Source organism: Falco punctatus (assembly GCF_963210335.1).
Source record: "Falco punctatus genome assembly, chromosome: 6".
NCBI lineage: Eukaryota > Metazoa > Chordata > Aves > Falconiformes > Falconidae > Falco > Falco punctatus.
The window spans coordinates 73,133,696-73,151,565 of NC_137585.1; the positions used below are offsets into that span (position 1 = coordinate 73,133,696).

Consider the following 17,870-nt stretch of genomic DNA (forward strand, 5'->3'; position numbering starts at 1 on the left):
TCCCTAATCACTTCTGTCTTAAGAGTGTGTTATCTTCCAGGTATTAATTTTAATTTATTGTATGGACTGTGACACGCACAACTGGTAAAGCTAAAGTATTCTGGGTGAAACTTGGGTCAGTACTTATAAATACCACAATCAATTCCTTTTCCTTTCAAAGTAAAAGTAGAAATCAAGTTATTAGAATGCTCATCAAAGAAATATCTTATTCTTAAGGCAAATCATCTATATTTTACTTCTTCCTTAGCTCCACTTATTAATGAAAGGCTTGCAACATAGCTACTGTCCCCACTTCTGGGTTCTAACATAGATTAATGCACTATGATAATGAATTTAAATATTCCATATCAGCAGTTTTCCTCCTGTGACACTCACTATTGACATATGCTTCAGTAATAGTCAAGTTGCACAATACTGAGCTATTTGAGGTTGTAAGTGTGTAGATCCATGCAATAACTTCTTTTTTTTTTTAATGTTTTTTTCTCAGTATGATATTAGGCACACATTTTTCCCCATTAATCTAAATTTTGAACCAGTTACCTGATGGTGTGTGAAGTCCCCCATTAAAAATAGTGATTTTTTGGGGATAACTTTTTTAAAAAATGTCCACTGTCTTTCACTGACCCCTTTACCTTTAGACTATATAACATCACCTCTAGGGTTTTTCTTAAAGGCTTCAATAAGGAAGTCATATCCATCATATTTCTTCTCCCTTTTTCACCTGCTTTTTTTCATTCAACCATCACATCCCCTGTACATACATACATACATTCCATGCATGTACACAAGTTTTCTGGGTAAGATTGCTGCAGACTTTGCAGATGCAGCAGAAAGTGCAGTGGGGCAGAGAGGGGTTTATTTTAGGAAGAAGATCTGCATGCAGAAGAGCCTTTTCATGCATGTGTCCACACACAGAGATGTGTTGATACTGTTTCTCTTTAGGCTGCTGTTTCATTATGAGTATGGATCTGTCTGGGTCACCACATGGCATTTTTATCTACTGTGCAAGATAAAAATCCATGTGATGGTGTTGAGAGCTGCAGAGGGCTAATGAAAGTTTTAATATAGCTTTGTTGAAAAGTAACCTTATCGGTCATATTAGAATCATGTGTATCTGTTACATAAAACCCAAGTGGCAGCTTTTTTCCTTCAAATTTGGCACGGAGGGGGCTATTTGATATTTTTATTTTTGTTGATCTTCAGTTCCAAACCACTACATTAGTAGTGATTGATTCGGGGTATCACATAGAGGTTGGTGCTGCAGATGGCATAACATGATTAATCAAGGCAACAAGGACATGATATCACTTAATATAGAAAGCACATTATGTTTATTTTGGGATGAAAGCAAGACAGTCAAACGGCATTTTACTTATTTATACAAACAAAATGCCACATATGGCATAACTGGTTGAGGTTAGACATCAGAAGGTTCCTTGTGTTTCAGTCTCTCCATGTATTTACTGTACATTTGTTCTTATGAATTTGGGATTGAGGAGAAATGACATGTGAGTTGATTGTACTTTTGTGTAATTTAGGAGTTTGAGGACTGGGACTTTCTGCAGTGAGCAATTTAATGCCTAAACCATGCCTAATGATGTTTATGTAACCTCTTCTTTAAAGTATTCAATTCCACAGCTTTCTTAGGTATTTACATCTTTCTGTTTCAACACCTACCTGTTTAGAAAGGTTTCTCCAAATTTCCTTAAAGCAAAATAAGCTTAGAACGTTTTTTCTTTTCATTTTACATTTATTACAGAGAACAACTAATTCTCGCCAGAATTTCCTCTTACATTTTAGGAAACAATTTTTATGTTATCACCCTCATCTGACTCTTCTTTTCAGCTTTTGTCTTTTCAGCTGTAACAAAATAATTCCTCTCAAATTCTCCTTAGTTATATATTAAATTCTTCTCATTCTTACTGATCACCCCTATTGTGGATAATAGCAATTTAATTTCTTAAAACATTCTCTGGAACAGCTGGAGAAACTTCAGTGGTATCAAAAGAACAGTGTATTTTCTATGACTTTTTTTTCATGCAGCACTCAGGTAAATATGTCTCAGAATATAAATTTCTGGTTTTGAACTGCATATTAATGATTATTTTTTTTCCTTTGCTCTGTACTGGTTTTTCCCCAAACTGCTGTTTTTTACAGTTAATCTTCAATTTAAGTTTCTGTGTTTGATTTTTTAAGTATTTTTAACCTTAAATTGCATTAGGCAGTTTCTTCTTGTATGTTTAATGTATTCCTCTTCATGAACTGCCAGTTTTCTTGTAATTCTTTATTCTTTACATTATCTTCACACAATATTCAGCTAGCTATTTCTCTGAGTTTCTTGAATTCTGTGCCTTTATCTTTGTTTTACTGCTGTCATACCTTTTGTTCCTTGAAATAAAAATCCCATCTTGATCTTTCACTCAGAAGATCTTTCTTCTAGATTTTCAGTTAATTCCTCCTCAAAATTAAGAAATAAATCCAACTGTTCTTGGCATGTTCGAGAATAAGATTTTTTCCTGATACGCTACAAGATGTTCAGGAATTGTGGCTCACATCACATTGTTTTATCTGCATGAACCTATATGATTAAAGTTAGAAAAAAAATTTTGTATGCTTCTGGTGTTTATTGAAGTAAGTGCCATAATTAAACAAGACCTGAGTGTAAGGAGTGCAGCTGTAGACAGAGAAGGTATAAATTGTTCTGCTTCAAGTGCCATGTAAGAGAGACTTTTAAAATCCCATCAACTGAAAAACCTAAGAGTGATAAAGTTTCAAAATTAAGAATTGATTTCTGCAGATAGAGAATCAAAACTGGACACAATAAATTATTAATATGGTTATGAAGATTAAGAGCTGTTTTTCTATAAAATTATCAATTATATAGTTACCATTCTGACATTTGTGTATTCCCAAAGTCTAGAGTTTTCCAAAGGTTTACTTTACAACATTGATTTAAAAGTGCAGCTTCCTGGGAAGAAACTGCAAAAGTTGTTCACTTAATAGAATAGGTAACATAACTAAGCTAGCACAACTGAAAATATTTTTAAAAAGAATTAAATTACTCTAAAACTTGATAAAAGTCTTAATTTCTAAATGCTGCTTAGGCCAGCTGGTAGACAGGTGTTGATCATTAGTCCGTTAGTAGATGGAAGTGTTTCAAATGGGACGGGACATGTTTGAATGAAAAGATTTGCCAATGCGCTGGTGGAAAAAGCCGACAGAAGTATGTAGGAGACTTTACGCTGGGGTTCAGAGGGAGAAGTTACAGAATGGGAATCTCTGTAGTCAGCAAGTGAATGAGGGAACAGCTGAAACAAACAGATGGTAGCACAAGATGTATGTGTGCAGCAGCCTAAACAGATGACAGGTTAAGGAGGAAATTAAAATTTCAAGAAACAACATTTTGGTCCATTCAGATAACAAGAAATGTGTGTTTATATATTCAAGAAGCATAACAGAGGAAAAGGATATAAATGGGAAATGAGATAGCTAAAGTGTAGGTATGCTGTACATTTCACTTAAGGAAGGAGAAACGCTGTGCAACTTAAATGTAAAGTATTAGAGATTTCTGCAGACATTTTAAGGAAGAGTTGATTTTTAAGAGAGAACTTCACAACTGATCTCACCAGGAGAGAACAACATCAACCTGAGATGGAGGAACACTATTTGAGAAATCTTACCAAGAGTAAGAATTATGATATGTCATTAAGAAGGCCTTTTTGTATAGTATTTTGCAGAAAATATTTCAGTTTTGACAAAAAGGAAAAAAAAAATCTTTCAAGTAATGGATTAATATTCTGGTGAGAAACAAACAGAAAATACTCCAGCCTCTACTTAGAAAGTGATATGCATTCAAAATCCTGATTAGTCTCAAAGAAAAGACCAAATCCTGCTCTGTCATATCTCCAGGAAATAAGTCACATTCTTTAATCTTTTGCACTATCATGATATAATTTAATACACAGAATTTAATGTGCTATACAGAATAAATTGTTTTTACTAGAATGAGAAACTCACTTTGCAGTCTTTTACTTGTGTGGTCATGGAAAATGACATTCAAGTATGAGCTTTAAATTAATTTCTCTTGAGTTTTTCACAAAAATTTTTTATAGGTCTTATTCCTAAAAAATAGAGAGAAAAAAAAAAAAACACAACAAAATGAAAAACAAATCTATTATTTTTCAGAACAGTATCAGCCCCCATATGCAGTCTTTGAACTCTTAGCCTATTATGTGTCTCCATTCTTGATTCTATATTCAGCTTCGATTTGAAGTCAGTAGATGGGAATTCTGTGCTTCATAATCTCATTGTTAGTCACATACAAAAGAAGACATTTAATCCATACTGACCAAAGAACCTTGATCGCAAACTGCAAATGTTTATTCTTTTTTATAATTCTGACTTTTTAAAAATGGATCTTTTTAACAAGAAAGACTTTGATTTACGAATGATTTTATGAAGCCGCCTCTTTGCAGGCAATGCATTCTGTAATGCAAACTGGCCGTATTATATTCTCGATCCTGCAGTGTAGACAAGAAAAACAATAACCTCAATGCTTTCTGTTGCAGACTTAGTCTGTAGATGCAATTTTATTTGAAAACAAAAATAAAGACAAAACCAAAATCCTCTAAGGCAATATTTTGTCTATAGTAAATTTCTCTCTATAAAGCATATTTATAAAGAAGGCTGAAGACCTTTTTTTTTCAATAAAAAGACAGACTTTGTGAGAGATGATTAATATTCATTTATCTCACATCATAGACTGAAAAACAGCTTATATCTTGTCACCTGAAGTGTGATTTAACTAAAATACATTGTCTCTGCTCTTTCAGCTCTTGTGAATGCAAAATTTACATCTAAGTTTACTAAGAACACTCAGAACACTTTGTTACAGTTGAACCAGGGCCACAGGCAACTCCCAAGGTTCTTTTACCTGTGGATTGCGTATAGGATCAGTTCTATTATTTTTTCCTGAAAATGCAATTTATTTAGTTGATTGCAAAAAAAATGAAAATGCACATCATTCCATGTAAGAGTGAACTGTGTCATGATTAGTTCTTTTATTATTAAACCATCCCTAGGATAGATGTTATCTATAAATCTGTATATATGCAACGTTTCTCAGAGACAATCCTGAGATTTCAAGTGCGGTTTGGCAAGAAGTACAATGAGCGAGCATGCATAGCGATTCCATTAATTGCTAGCTGTGAAGGATGTTCTCTATTACATGATTGTGCATGAGACTCAGTCTTTCAGCCACACTAGGACATTTGCCAGTTGCTGACAGCAGGCATCGTCAGCGCCTGCTTGTGTCAGTAATGGAACGTCTTACCTGCAAGCAGAGGCAAGGTCAGGTTGCCCTGAGCACAGTCCTATATGGCAGTGGTGAGTTTCCATTGCTATACAGTAGTTACTAATTTCCGCCCCCCCCCCCAAAAAAAAAGGAAGGGGAACTAAACCTGAAGCTTTTTCATCCCTAAATCTCCCTCTTGTAAGGTGATCTGAAGATACTGTTCCCAGCTCAATCTCCAAGATACAACATGTGAACGTGGAGAAAAGTCCCTTCACCCACTTAGTTGGTGTACCCTTTTTCAAGCGCGCTATATTATTTTCATTTAGAATTGTCATGTTCCCGTGAAGATGAGGCCATTGTAAAATTAGACGTGAACTTTGTATAACTGATAATTCCAGAGAGTAAGATTTCCTGTAAATGGGTTCTGCTGGAAATGAGAATTTCCGATGGCCCTTCCCTTTCCCCCTGTCATTTTCCTCCTTCTAATATGACTGTTTGGCGTTTGCAACCGTTTAGTTTCAGTCACTGTTTTCCATGCTGTACAAGAACTGGAGTAATGGGAGTAAAAAACAGAGAGAGTAACTATACAAAGGGGATAATTAATGCAGTATTTTCAAACAAAGACTATTTGCATGAAAAGAAAAAGCAGAGTACCTGATAAAAATTAGTGTTTGTAATATTCAACGACAAATTAAATATTCCTTTAAATGCTTAGCTCATATTTGTAATATTTCTTCCCCAGGGCTTATAAGGCCAAAGGAAAAAAAAAAAAAAAAAAAAGGAAAAAAAGAGATGGCTTAGTGTCACAATATGAACTGTAAATATCTCTCTAATTAATATGGTCCTTTCCAGCTGCTCAGCTGCCACCAAATGTTGTTTTGACTATCAAAGAAATGCCTAATATGCTTTTAATCCTGGGTATGGGGGGAATTACTTTATCAACCCCTTTGTCTGGTTCCTGATATAGGCCACAAAATTTTCAAGGAAATCTCATAAAAAATGACTTTTTCTCCAGGGAATGCTAAATGTGGAGTGTCAGGGAGAAGTAGCTTGGGGAAAGGAGGAATTTAATTGTTTTTAATTGCAGCAAAGAGGCTTTGATATTAACATAACCAAGGCAGGAAACAGATCAACTGACTAAATAGAACCCGGGTAATCAAAGTAAAACATTAAACAGCTGAATTGCTAAAAAAGGTGACAGTGTAATTTCTTCATCTGAAGACGGGGAGACAGGATGAGTGGCTAGAAAACCACCTGATCCAAACTGAGTGCTTGATGCTTATTTCTGAGGTGGTATGGGATGATCTGGTGAGGACAGCACTTCTGCTAGAAATCACAGGAAAAGCAACCAGCATGTTGGCGTTCTTTGAGCTGGAGCCACAGCCACAAGCCTGCATCAGAGAAGACCACTTGAGTACTATTTTGGGGTTTTCCAGCTAAAATCCATCCCTGCCTTTCAGCAGGATGAGCTAAGCATACAGCAACTGCATTACACTGTTGGAAACATCATATTAATCTAAATGTCTTGAGGCACCATTTATATTAGTAATTTACATGGGGCTAAGACATGGGCATGGAGAGTGTCCTGCAATCCTTTATATGTTTTAACTGTTAGTTAAACCTGGGAGTTTTTCAGCCTCTGCCAGCTGGCACACTCACACAGAAGGTGCTGGGACTGCTCCTTGCGCAGCAAGGGAATGGGAAGAGGGAATGAGCAGTGGTTCAGCTGCTGTGCATGTATGTAGGCTCTGCTGCCACAGTTGCTCTTAAGGCTTGAGAGTGGACCAAGGCCCAATTTTTGTAAGGTTAACATAGCCAAACTGACTCTCAAACTTAAACTCAAGCACATCATTGTGAAGTCCTACCAGTGTTTTTGAAAGCACAGCTTTTCTCTTCCTTACTGCTGTTCTTGAGACTAATGTAAAAATCTAATAAAACCGAGCTGTTTCATACCTACACCTAGAAAATGTTGAGATTAAAAACTTACCTGTGGAGACAGTGTAGTGCAGAGGACATAGCCTCCTCATTGTTGTGTAGTATTCCTACATTAAGTTATTGTGAGCATACACAATTGAATAATTCTGCTTGTACATCTGTGATACTTCTGGCTCATCAAAGATTATGTCTAAACTAGGTAAAGACTTAAAGGATCATGTAACCATATCTAATTATAGTCAATGTAGCAGAGGTAGCTTGGTAGGTATCAGCAGGGTATTTATACCTTCATACATTTAGCTGTATGGCAGAACAGAAGGGGCACACCATGCTAGCCCATTAGAGAGTAAGGAATGAGTTGCTGTAGTTCCACAAGATGGCACTGAGAAGATGTAGAACAGCGTAACTGAATTAGTATTTTTCAGTTCTGTGAGAGTGTTAATTCTGAAACTTTCCAGTATGTTAACCATAATAGTGTTTTCAACCTCTGCACTAGAAAATATCCCCATTTTCATGCAGATATGTTTTCTTTGTAAGGAAACAAAGAAAGCCAGAGAATACAATTTTTTTAGTTTTTGAAACACTGCAATTCCGGATAAACATTTTGGGGATTCACTGTATTCACTTTAAAGACTTCTTCAGTGAACATGAATCTTTCATTGTGTGCATGTGTTATGAAAACTTCAGGTGTAATTTTCAGTTTATTTCCTTTTGATGTGTAATTGTATATAAATACACTGCAGATCAGTGTTCTTGGAACTATTTTCCCAATAAATGGGTTTGGGCCTATTTTATCAGTCTAGAACCATATCCAAAGCAAGTGAGATTCTCCAATAATCTCCTCATATGTAACAAACTTATTTTTTCTTTTTATTTTAAGATAGAAGAATTAACATTAGATTGTAATGTGAGCTAGTTTTTAGTGTCATTATTTCTTTTCTTTATGAGACTGTCATTACACAGGATATAATTAGACTAAGAACTCATAAGTTAGCATTGCAGCTTGAACTCTGAGGTTGAATTTTAGTGAATGAAAGATATTGATAGAAAATACTGCAAATACACATCGAAGGTCTGGGAGAAGTAATTGACTGTGGATAAACATCTAGAAAAATAGCTCTAAGGATCTGCTTTATTAGTCTTTAAATATGTGCCTCAGTTAAAGCATTTTCCATTGATGTCAAGGGGCTTACCTGCATAGTTAAATTCCTTGCTGAATCAGAGCATAGAGGGTCGATTATGGAAACGCTTGAATAGATGTTTTGCCAAATGTATTCATACTTTATTCATGTCTATAAATTCAAAGAAGTCTAGCCTGCAATTATCTTTACATGTAAATATTTGAGACCTAAATTCTTATTGATTCCCATATGGACTTTTTCTCCCCAATTTCCCCAAGTCTACACATATTTTCAGAGAGTACCTACAGCAAGGGGCAGATCCTAATGTAGTCATAAATATAAAAGATACACCTTGATACATTTCTGTTGGCATATCATACCATTCTTGGTATTTCCTAATTTGACATAGGATTGTTTATTCTGCATTCTGAGTTAGACCTTTAAATCTTCACAACCTTAGCACCTGACTAGTTTTCATACCCAGCTGCTTAGGTCATCTCTGTGTTTTTCCCAATTGCTGTTAAGGGCAAAAAGTGGAAGCAGTCTGAGAGGCACATAGAAAAACCGTAGATCTGAACTTTTTTGAGCCTGGTATTGAGAGCAATAGAAGTTGTGAATTCGCTCAAATTGAGAAAAGTGAACTCAGACCTTTTTTTATATGAGTATTGAACTCTCACTTAAAAGATTAGTGGCACCACTGCTACTATCAGTCTGAAAAGGGTGAGACTTGCTAGGTCTATCATATAAAACCCCAATTTTACTCATCTGAGTGAATCAGACCACATACTAATCAATGAACCCAGGCCAGGGTGTAGGCTGGTAAAATATCCACAGCTATCCATATTGTTTAATTGTTAACACATCCAACAGTAATGTTCTTGGCCTGTGGCAGCCAACTCTTTTGAACAACGTCTGGTTTTGGTTCAGGGGGTTGCGTGAGCCAGGGCCTGTTCCCAAAAGGTTTTATAATGAGATCACCCAGTATGGTGAGGGGGGACAGGGAGGGAGGATGGCAGTATAATTTAGCTGTAGAGATGTGAGCCAGGCTGTGTCACTTGCCCTCGTGGCCTGAGAAAGAAAATGGGTTATGGGTTATGTCCTATTTTATTTACTGCATCAATATAGCCTGAGGGATCCTAAAACCTCCCTCAAGCACATCATTGTGAGTCTTACCCCTGCTGTTAAACACAGAACTTTTATTTCTCTTCTCCCTGTGCTTCCTAGGAAAAAAAAAAAAAAAAAGAAAAAAAAAAGAAAAAAGCTGCTTTATTTTTATAGGTATAACCCAAATAGTTCAGGACTGCATCCCTGGAAGTCCTGAACTGAGCGTTCAACATGACAGATTACGGACCAGAATTTATGTGAAACTCTGTGTTTGGTGCTTCCTATTGGCTAACCCTAGGTGGTTTCCTAATTACTATATAGGGTTTTTAGATCATCTTCTGAAGTTCTGTTCTCATTTCAAATTGGTCATAAATGTCTTCTAGCCTCAGTTCATAGTGGAATCCAAAATTGTCTTTAGATTTCTGCCATGGATGTAAAGACAGTAAAGAAAAAATGCATTCACAGTTTTAACTGTGGCAGCTTGAAAACCACATTAACATTTCCCTGATCTTCACCAGAAAAGTACCAAAATGGTTAAGTAGTTTAAAAGCTATACTTACAAGGTGATGGAGTGCATAATGGAATATACAAAAGCAGTTTTATGATTTTACTTAGAAAAATAGGCTTGGTATGTTGTCCTTTTATTTCAGAAATGTATGTATTAAATTCAAACCACAAACAATTTTTCATCTGTTAACCTATAAACACATTAGTGGGAAAAATAATTTCCTGGACCATGCTGGAATTGTGGAAATATTTATTCATAGAATCATAGCATAATTTAGGTTGAAAAGACCTTTGAGATTGTCAGGTCCAACTGTTAACCCAGCACTGCCAAGCCCACCACCAAACCATGTCCCTAAGCACCGCATCAACACAGTTTTTAAATGCCTCCAGGGATGGTGATTCCACCACCTCCCTGGGCAGCCTGTTCCAGTGCTTCACCATCACTTCAGTGATGATTTTTTCCTAATATCCAACCTAAACCTCCACTGGCACAACTTGAGACCATTTCCTTGTCCTGTCACTTGTTATCTGGGAGAAGAGACCTACCGCCATCTGCCTACAGCCTCCTGTCAGGGAGTTGTACAGAGCAATAAGATCACCCAAGTCTTCTCTTCTCCAGACTCAGCCACTCCTCATAAGAATTGTAATTATTCTTCTTTACCACAGCTTCTCTTGGTCTATAGTAAAAGAGATTGCCTGTGAAGCTTTATCTGCAATTATAAAGGCCAGATTAAAATAATTCTGAAGTCATACTGTCTTCATGAAAACTGAAGTTGCATGATTTGATGAGATCAGTTTTTGACTCAGTCAGTTTGTTTATCTAGTGGTAGAGGAAGATGCATGCTTGCTATTTTTACCAGATAGACATAAGATGATGAGGTTCATCTTGCCTAGATCTAGTTGAGTAAATTGATCGTGCAACTCTCTTGATATCTGGCAAAGTGATACACATCTCTCCAAAGGCCAGTTAATCTCCTCCTAAGCAGAGAAATGGAGAGATGCACATAAATGATTATTGAGAGTTCTGTCACTGAGGCAGCACAGAATTAAAGACAAATAATACGCTTGCCAAAAAATATGCAGGTTCATCCACTCTGAATTGCTTGCAGAGTGGTTGCAGTTTCTCAAACTCTTGTAGGCCTACACATATAGCCTACACGTATATGCAGTGGTCTAAATAGCAAGTGTGATTTTTGTGCTTGGTTAACACTTCAAATTAACGTCACTCAGGCTGTTAATTTCCTGTAATACTCATAACATGATACATCCAAAGGAAGAGTCTAATTTAATCTTTATTTTATTCCAATAGCGAACCGGACAAATGAGATGGGTAAAAAGCAACTGAGATCTGTAGGGAAAACAGCATTTTCATGGGTAGTTCACAATTTCTGTCTCCATCACAACTCTCTTGAGCGCCACTGTCCCCTAATATCTGTAGCAGTCAGAATCCTTCTATTCACCTTGGGGCTTATGAGCTTTTCCTGCTAGCAAGAAATACAAAATTAAAAGCAAATTAATTATATAATTAGGCAATTGTATTTTCTTCAGTACAGTACTTCTTCCTCTATTTTTTGTAGCTTTCCTTTTAATCTACTTTTTGCTTGTTTTCCTTTGATGTCCTTTGTCCTAGGATAAGTAGGTTGCAAGCGACCTCCGAGGTCTCTAGTCCAACATCAGGAGTAAGACCAAGCCAGGTTGCTCAGGGCTTTACCTAGTCTGGTCTTTAAAACCTCAAAGCAGGCAGAATGTACAATCTCCCTGGGCGTATTGTGACACTCACTCATTGGCTATCCTTACATTAACTCTACACTTGTTTTGTTTGTTAATAAGTATATTGCTTTACTATATACTTTAAAGTATATTGCTTTACTATATACTTTAAATGAATAATGCAAAGTATAAAAGATTTGTATTTTGTTCCATGATTAGTTTCAGAGTGAGAAAAATACAGAGAATTTGCTACCCATTATCAGCACAATATATTCCTGATAGAACTAACACAGCTCTGTTCTTGAACTCTCGGTGGTAGAAATTAGGACATATTTCAAATCAGTTTCACGGCTGTAGCTGACTGGGCTGGCAGAAATGGCTGGCAGGTGCTTGTCTCTAGTTCTTCTCCATTCTAAAGGTATGAGTTTTCTAGAAGTATTTTGCTTTGAACAGTCCCATTGAAAATCAGAAAGTATACAGCTCCTATATTTTTCTGGTTGTTCAATTATTTTTCATTGATTTGAAAGTTATGTTTCTTTTTGAAGACAATAAATGGATCTCCCCTGTATGGAGGCAAGATTGCACTTTCCCTTGGAGATGGTTCGGGGGACAGAAGTGTCCATCCACTGGTGCGGATGGTGGAGAGCAAGAGTCATAGCAAAAGGACCCAGGAACCTGTAGTTTATGCAGAACATAAGAGGCTGTAGAGAAGCACAGAGAAGAAATAACCAGGCCTTGATGGTGATGGAAGACAACTTCTAGGGATCAAAGAGTACTTAGCAGTTTTCTTCAACTCAGAAATCCATTTAGTTGGTTGAAACTAAACTTTAAAGGAAGGACAGGCAAAGGGAGAGGTGTTCACAGCCGTTGTGTCTGATCTAGTTGCTCCAAATGTTCTCAGTCCTAAATCCCCTATTAAAATGAATTAAATCTGTCTTTTTTAGTTTAAAAGCCTTTTGTCTTCTTTGGAGAGATGTCTATAAGGAAAAGGTATAGACAGATGTATCTCAGTCCTTTGGCTGACTCTGGGTCCTTTCACAGAAAATGTTAGTACAGAGCATGTTTTTTTGCTAAAATTGGCTTGTTTAATTTGACTTGCTGACTCATTTTTCCAGCTGGTCTGTCATTCTACTCAATTCCAGATGAGGCAATAGGAAAAAGAAAACTCTTTTGAATGTTCCACCCTCTTGCCAAACCGAGTAACAATTAAAAACTCCAATTTTCATTGCAGTTCTTTATCTCTGTTAATTACCCAAGGAACAGTAAATCAAATATATTGTCCTCTGCTTGTTGTCAATAATTTAAATTCTAAATTCTTTATAGATTTGTTGCAGATTTAACATGCTGCTTCTTTTCCCTAAATTACATATCATTTCGCAACTTGAATCCAGTTCAGTGTTTCATTTTTACGTTTGAGATCAAATGCTAGACAGCCTAGTCTAATTGACTCGTGTTTTATACACACACAAGCAATCCACACGACTCTGTCTTAACTTAGTTACTTTTAATCCAAAAGAGACATCAAGTCACTCATCTATCTACCTAGTGGCCTTCAGTGGTTTTTTTCTTATTGTACCATAATTTTTGAGACTATGTTCTGAATCGAGTGTTTAGTGGACACTGAACTAGGAGGAGAGGTGAGTCCACAAAAAATAACAGGAGTACAGAGGAGGCAGAGACCTTGTGAGCGCAGAGATACCAATAGAAAATAACATCGTGATATTCAGCTTAGGAAAAATAGACAGTAATTGAGTAGACACAGAAAGATCCATTAGAAGAGTTATAGCTGACGTTTTGTAAAAGAGGTCAAGAACAAATGAGGATGGCAAATGGAGCTTCAGTTTACAATGTGATACAGTATTAAAAATATAAAAGAAATGTAGACTTACCAGGTGAATTCAGGTTCGCACTATTGATACTGATATGTTCAAGGTAATAGAAGGCATTTTTCATCTGTCTCTATCCATATGAGCTATGAGAGAAAAATTTTGCTGTCACACATGTATGTTCATTCCCGTACTTGCGTACATAACCAGAAATGTAATTGGCTTTACTCATTATTGAGAAATGACCCTGTTTGGGATAGTCTTACTAGTTTTATTGAAAAACTTCACATTTTTCCTGTATTTTAAAAAAACAAGCACCTGAATCAGCATGCAGTGCAGCAGGCTAGTTGCTTTAAATCTTCTTGTAACTGCAGAAACAAAGGGCTTGTATGGATAAAACAAATCAAAACATATTGTTAATTAAATATGACAACTAGCACAAAGCTTGGTTTGCCCTCCTTGCATACAGGGGTCAACACTAATAAAGTTTCACTGTTTGCTAGCTGCTGATTGATGATTTGGAGCTATTTCTACCGCTTTTGGTTAATACATAAGCTCTGATTATGTCACACTATTTTTTGTTGCTCATTTGACAAATGAAGGTTTAGGTAGTAATTACACATGATAAATATGTGATGAAAATTTGTATAAATAATAATTTCAAAATTTAGCCATGATCAGTAATTTACAAGGAGTGTCTGAAATTTATGCTATGAATGTTATTTAAATAAAGCATTAGCATATTACTCAGTTATAGCCTGCATGCAAATTAGTTGTATTACGTTTTAATTTTAAACATAGTTATGAAGTTCCATAGAAAGGAATTAATATTCTGATTTCATGTTGTGAGCTGTGATGTGTGAAGTGAATAGGTAAATTAAAGGTCCATAAAGAAATAGGTGCCTGAAAAGAAAAGGCAATCTGGTCCTTGGACATTTCCTCAGAGGGACTTGATAATAATGAGCGACTTATTAAAACCGTAGGGAAAATATTTTCCCCTCATTTTAAAGAAATGCTCAGTTTTGGAGCAAAATATTCAGCCAGAAGCTGAAGCATACTATTCGTAATTTTTCTGTGTGTCTTGTAGGATTTTTAATATTTATACAGCAATATCAGCTTTTGGTTTTATTTTTTCTTTGGAATCAGACAATTTGGATGGAAAATAATTTCAGCTGAAAAGCCTGTCTTCAGTCCAACACCTGGATAGAACTTGGTGAATTCTTCTGAAACTATGACTCCCCTCAGTTGCTGAGATAGATTGGAATTGCATTAACTAAACAGAATAAAATTTTCTTTATAAAACAGATAGCTTTAATAAATATCAAGAGCTTAAAGTGGAGTATCAGAAGCTTGACCCTTCTATGAAACTCTGTTGTTCTTATTTAGTGGTTTTATATGAAAAAGACTGAAAGTCTGAACACAAGAATTTATTTTCTGTAGTATCTGAAAATTTTGTATTTCTTTCCCTGAAATTATTTTATATCCTAAAAAATCCAGTTTTGCATTGTTTTGAATTCTACTGCAGTAAATATGTTCATTTTGATTAATTGGTGAGTGTCTAATATTGATAGGAGGTCATGTCAGCTAATATAACAAAACACGAAGAGTTATAATCACCACCCTAAGAAAAGGAAAAAGAAATTTAAATAGTTCATGGATGGTAACAAATGTAAGAGCTTTAAAGTATGAAAGATATATGGAAGAATCTTCTTGAGTTCTACCTCATGGACCAAATAATAAGAATACATAAAATATCATAAAACAGTGTACCTATTGTGGTGATAAAAAATGGAAAATTCCCCATTTTCTTTTTGTGTTCAAATGTATAAAAAATCAAATACCATTAACTTGAGAGTCACAGCTAATTAATTACATGTAGTTATTTCCATTGTTTTTTAACTTGCGTAGGTACGTGTGTTCACGTTTTCTGTTGGTCAACATAATTATGACAAAGGACCCATACAGTGGATGGCCTGTGAAAATAAAGGTACTGATTGGTTTTTTGAGACTGTTCTTTGCTAAATCTTTGGATAGGTGATATCTTTATTAATCTCTAAAAATTACAGATTTTTCTTCAGCCTGATTTTTAGCTTTATTGAATTTTTTAATAAAAGTTCCAAAAAGTTACTTGACAAAACAATGTGTATATGAAATTATATATATAAAAGAATAAGCTTGTATATTTATTTCTGATAATTTTATTTAAAAGTTTATATTGCAAGAAAAATATCAATTTTTTTAAATAATAATATTATGTTTCAGTTTTTTAGAATGCTTGTTGTAATAGCCATCTATGAAAAGATGGAACTGATGACAGATAAGAAATGAAGCAAAGCTGTTTTATATTAAGGGGATCTGGACAAAGGGACTTTTTGTTTGGTTGGTTGGCTGGTTGGATTTCTTTCTGTTTTTCTCCTAAACTTAAAAGGGACCAGATGACTTGCATTATTTTTCCCTTTTTTGATGGAAATATCAAAATTTTTCTTGCTGTGATTTCAGCTTCTAAGAGCATCTTACATTTTTTTATTTTTACCCTGATCTCTTTATGTAGGAAAAAAAAAAAAGTAAAAAAGGTGTAGGTAAGGAAGTAAAATGCTTTCTCCTAGAATTTCTACATGAAAAATGTGGTCAGAATCATTTAAAAAGAGTGTGAGAAAGATGTCTCTTAAAAAAACTTACAACATAATTATGGAAGAAGAGATATGAGATAAATACAGATAAATGGAAAATAGACAAATTATCAAACAATATTCTAAATAGAGCAATTTCAGACATGACTGAAAATGTGAAAGTATTTTACAAATCGGTGAGAAGCACGAGGTGAGAGGTGGGATAAATTACAAAGGGTTTTGAAAAATAAGGCTGACAGGGAAGAAGATTAAGATACAATTCTCAGGCATGAGAATAATGTAAACCAAAGCTAAGAGAAATATATAGGTAGAGAAAAAAAATATATAGAAGAATCCATAGCCTGTATACATAGCCTATGTATCATAGCTTCATGAATCCCTCAATACGCTGGCAAGTTATGTGCAAGATACTACAGCTTCATGAAGAGCAGATTGTATTGTCAGATAATTACAGAAAACCAACATTTGTTTTTTTGAATAGGGATTTTTTGACCAACGTCTTTGTATCTCAAAATACTGGGTGCGTGTGAACTCCTTTGTTCTAAAACAAATGAGGACCAGCTGGCTTAAGGCAGACCCACCTATGCCATCTTATTATTGAGGCAAAATGATCATGATATTCTGTCCAAAGTTGATGTGTTTATTTGTTTGCACATCCAAAGAAGCAACGTTTTTATTTCATTTTTCGTTATTTAAAATTTTTAATTTATTATCAAGTCATGCATTGTTTATGGCAAAGTAAATGACTAACCTCGGTACTCTTACCTCTCCAGTCCTGTCCCCTTTCCTTTCAATTTGACTTACAGCTTACTTGGTCTGCAGCTGGATCTCAGTGCCTGTCTTCAGTATTATCAGTGCATACAGGCAATATTTTTAATTAAAACAAATAAATTATAGAATCAACGCTGACTAAAGACATTTTTGATGTTTAGTTAGAAGAAACACCCATTACATTGTTTCATCCTTTCCACAGAATGCCTTATATTTTTTGTACTATGAACTTCACCATTGTGGCAGACTGTAGCTATACTTGTATTCCTGTATGCATTCCACATATAATTATGTTGCTGTCACTGCCTATTAAATGGCCATTAAATATACTTGCACATGAGAATAACTAGGAATTCAGAAGTATGTTATCTGAGTAGAAACACACTATATACTCTCACTGCTTAAGAGTAACTAGCTTGGCCCGTATGGCATGGGGACCCATCATATATGGCTACGTGTTGTGGTGACATCAACTAAAAAAGTATTCCATTTATACGTGATCATTTCTATAAAAATTAACTTAGAAATTACAAGCTAAATTAAATTCTTCAAGATTAAGAGACTAGCAATATATTGTAGTAAGATGGCATTATTTCTGTTCCAAATTTTAGGCTATTACTATGAAATTCCATCCATTGGAGCCATAAGAATAAACACCCAGGTAAGTGTGTTGGCCAAATCCAGGTGCAGTTATAATACAAAGAAGTGGATTAATTCCTGTTCTTAACTCTCTTACATTTCACCTCTGTTTGAATCAGTTAAATTTTACGATACACTACATTAAGACCACAGTAAAAAATAAGGCTTTCTTTTATATATGAAGAATTATTCTGTTAAAGTTTTGTGATTTTTTTCTTTTCTCTTTTTACTGGTTGCAGTAAGCCAATTTAAAATATGATCCCTGTTTCCCCAGCCAGCTGTCCCATGGCAGCTTGCACATAGACTAGTCACACTAGCATCCTCTAAAGCAGGC

At 35.3% G+C, this 17,870-nt stretch overlaps 1 protein-coding gene across 13 annotated transcripts in view; it reads left to right on the plus strand.

The window, feature by feature from the left end:
- Positions 1-17,870, plus strand: part of CACNA2D1 (calcium voltage-gated channel auxiliary subunit alpha2delta 1) — a 434,287-nt gene that overhangs the window by 353,570 nt on the left and 62,847 nt on the right. For all 13 annotated transcript variants that reach the window (XM_080392375.1, XM_080392376.1, XM_080392369.1 and 10 more), the window contains exons 13-14: positions 15,405-15,483; positions 17,509-17,558. In XM_080392375.1, coding sequence (XP_080248501.1) covers positions 15,405-15,483; positions 17,509-17,558 — 129 coding nt within the window. The remainder of the gene's footprint in view (positions 1-15,404; positions 15,484-17,508; positions 17,559-17,870) is intronic.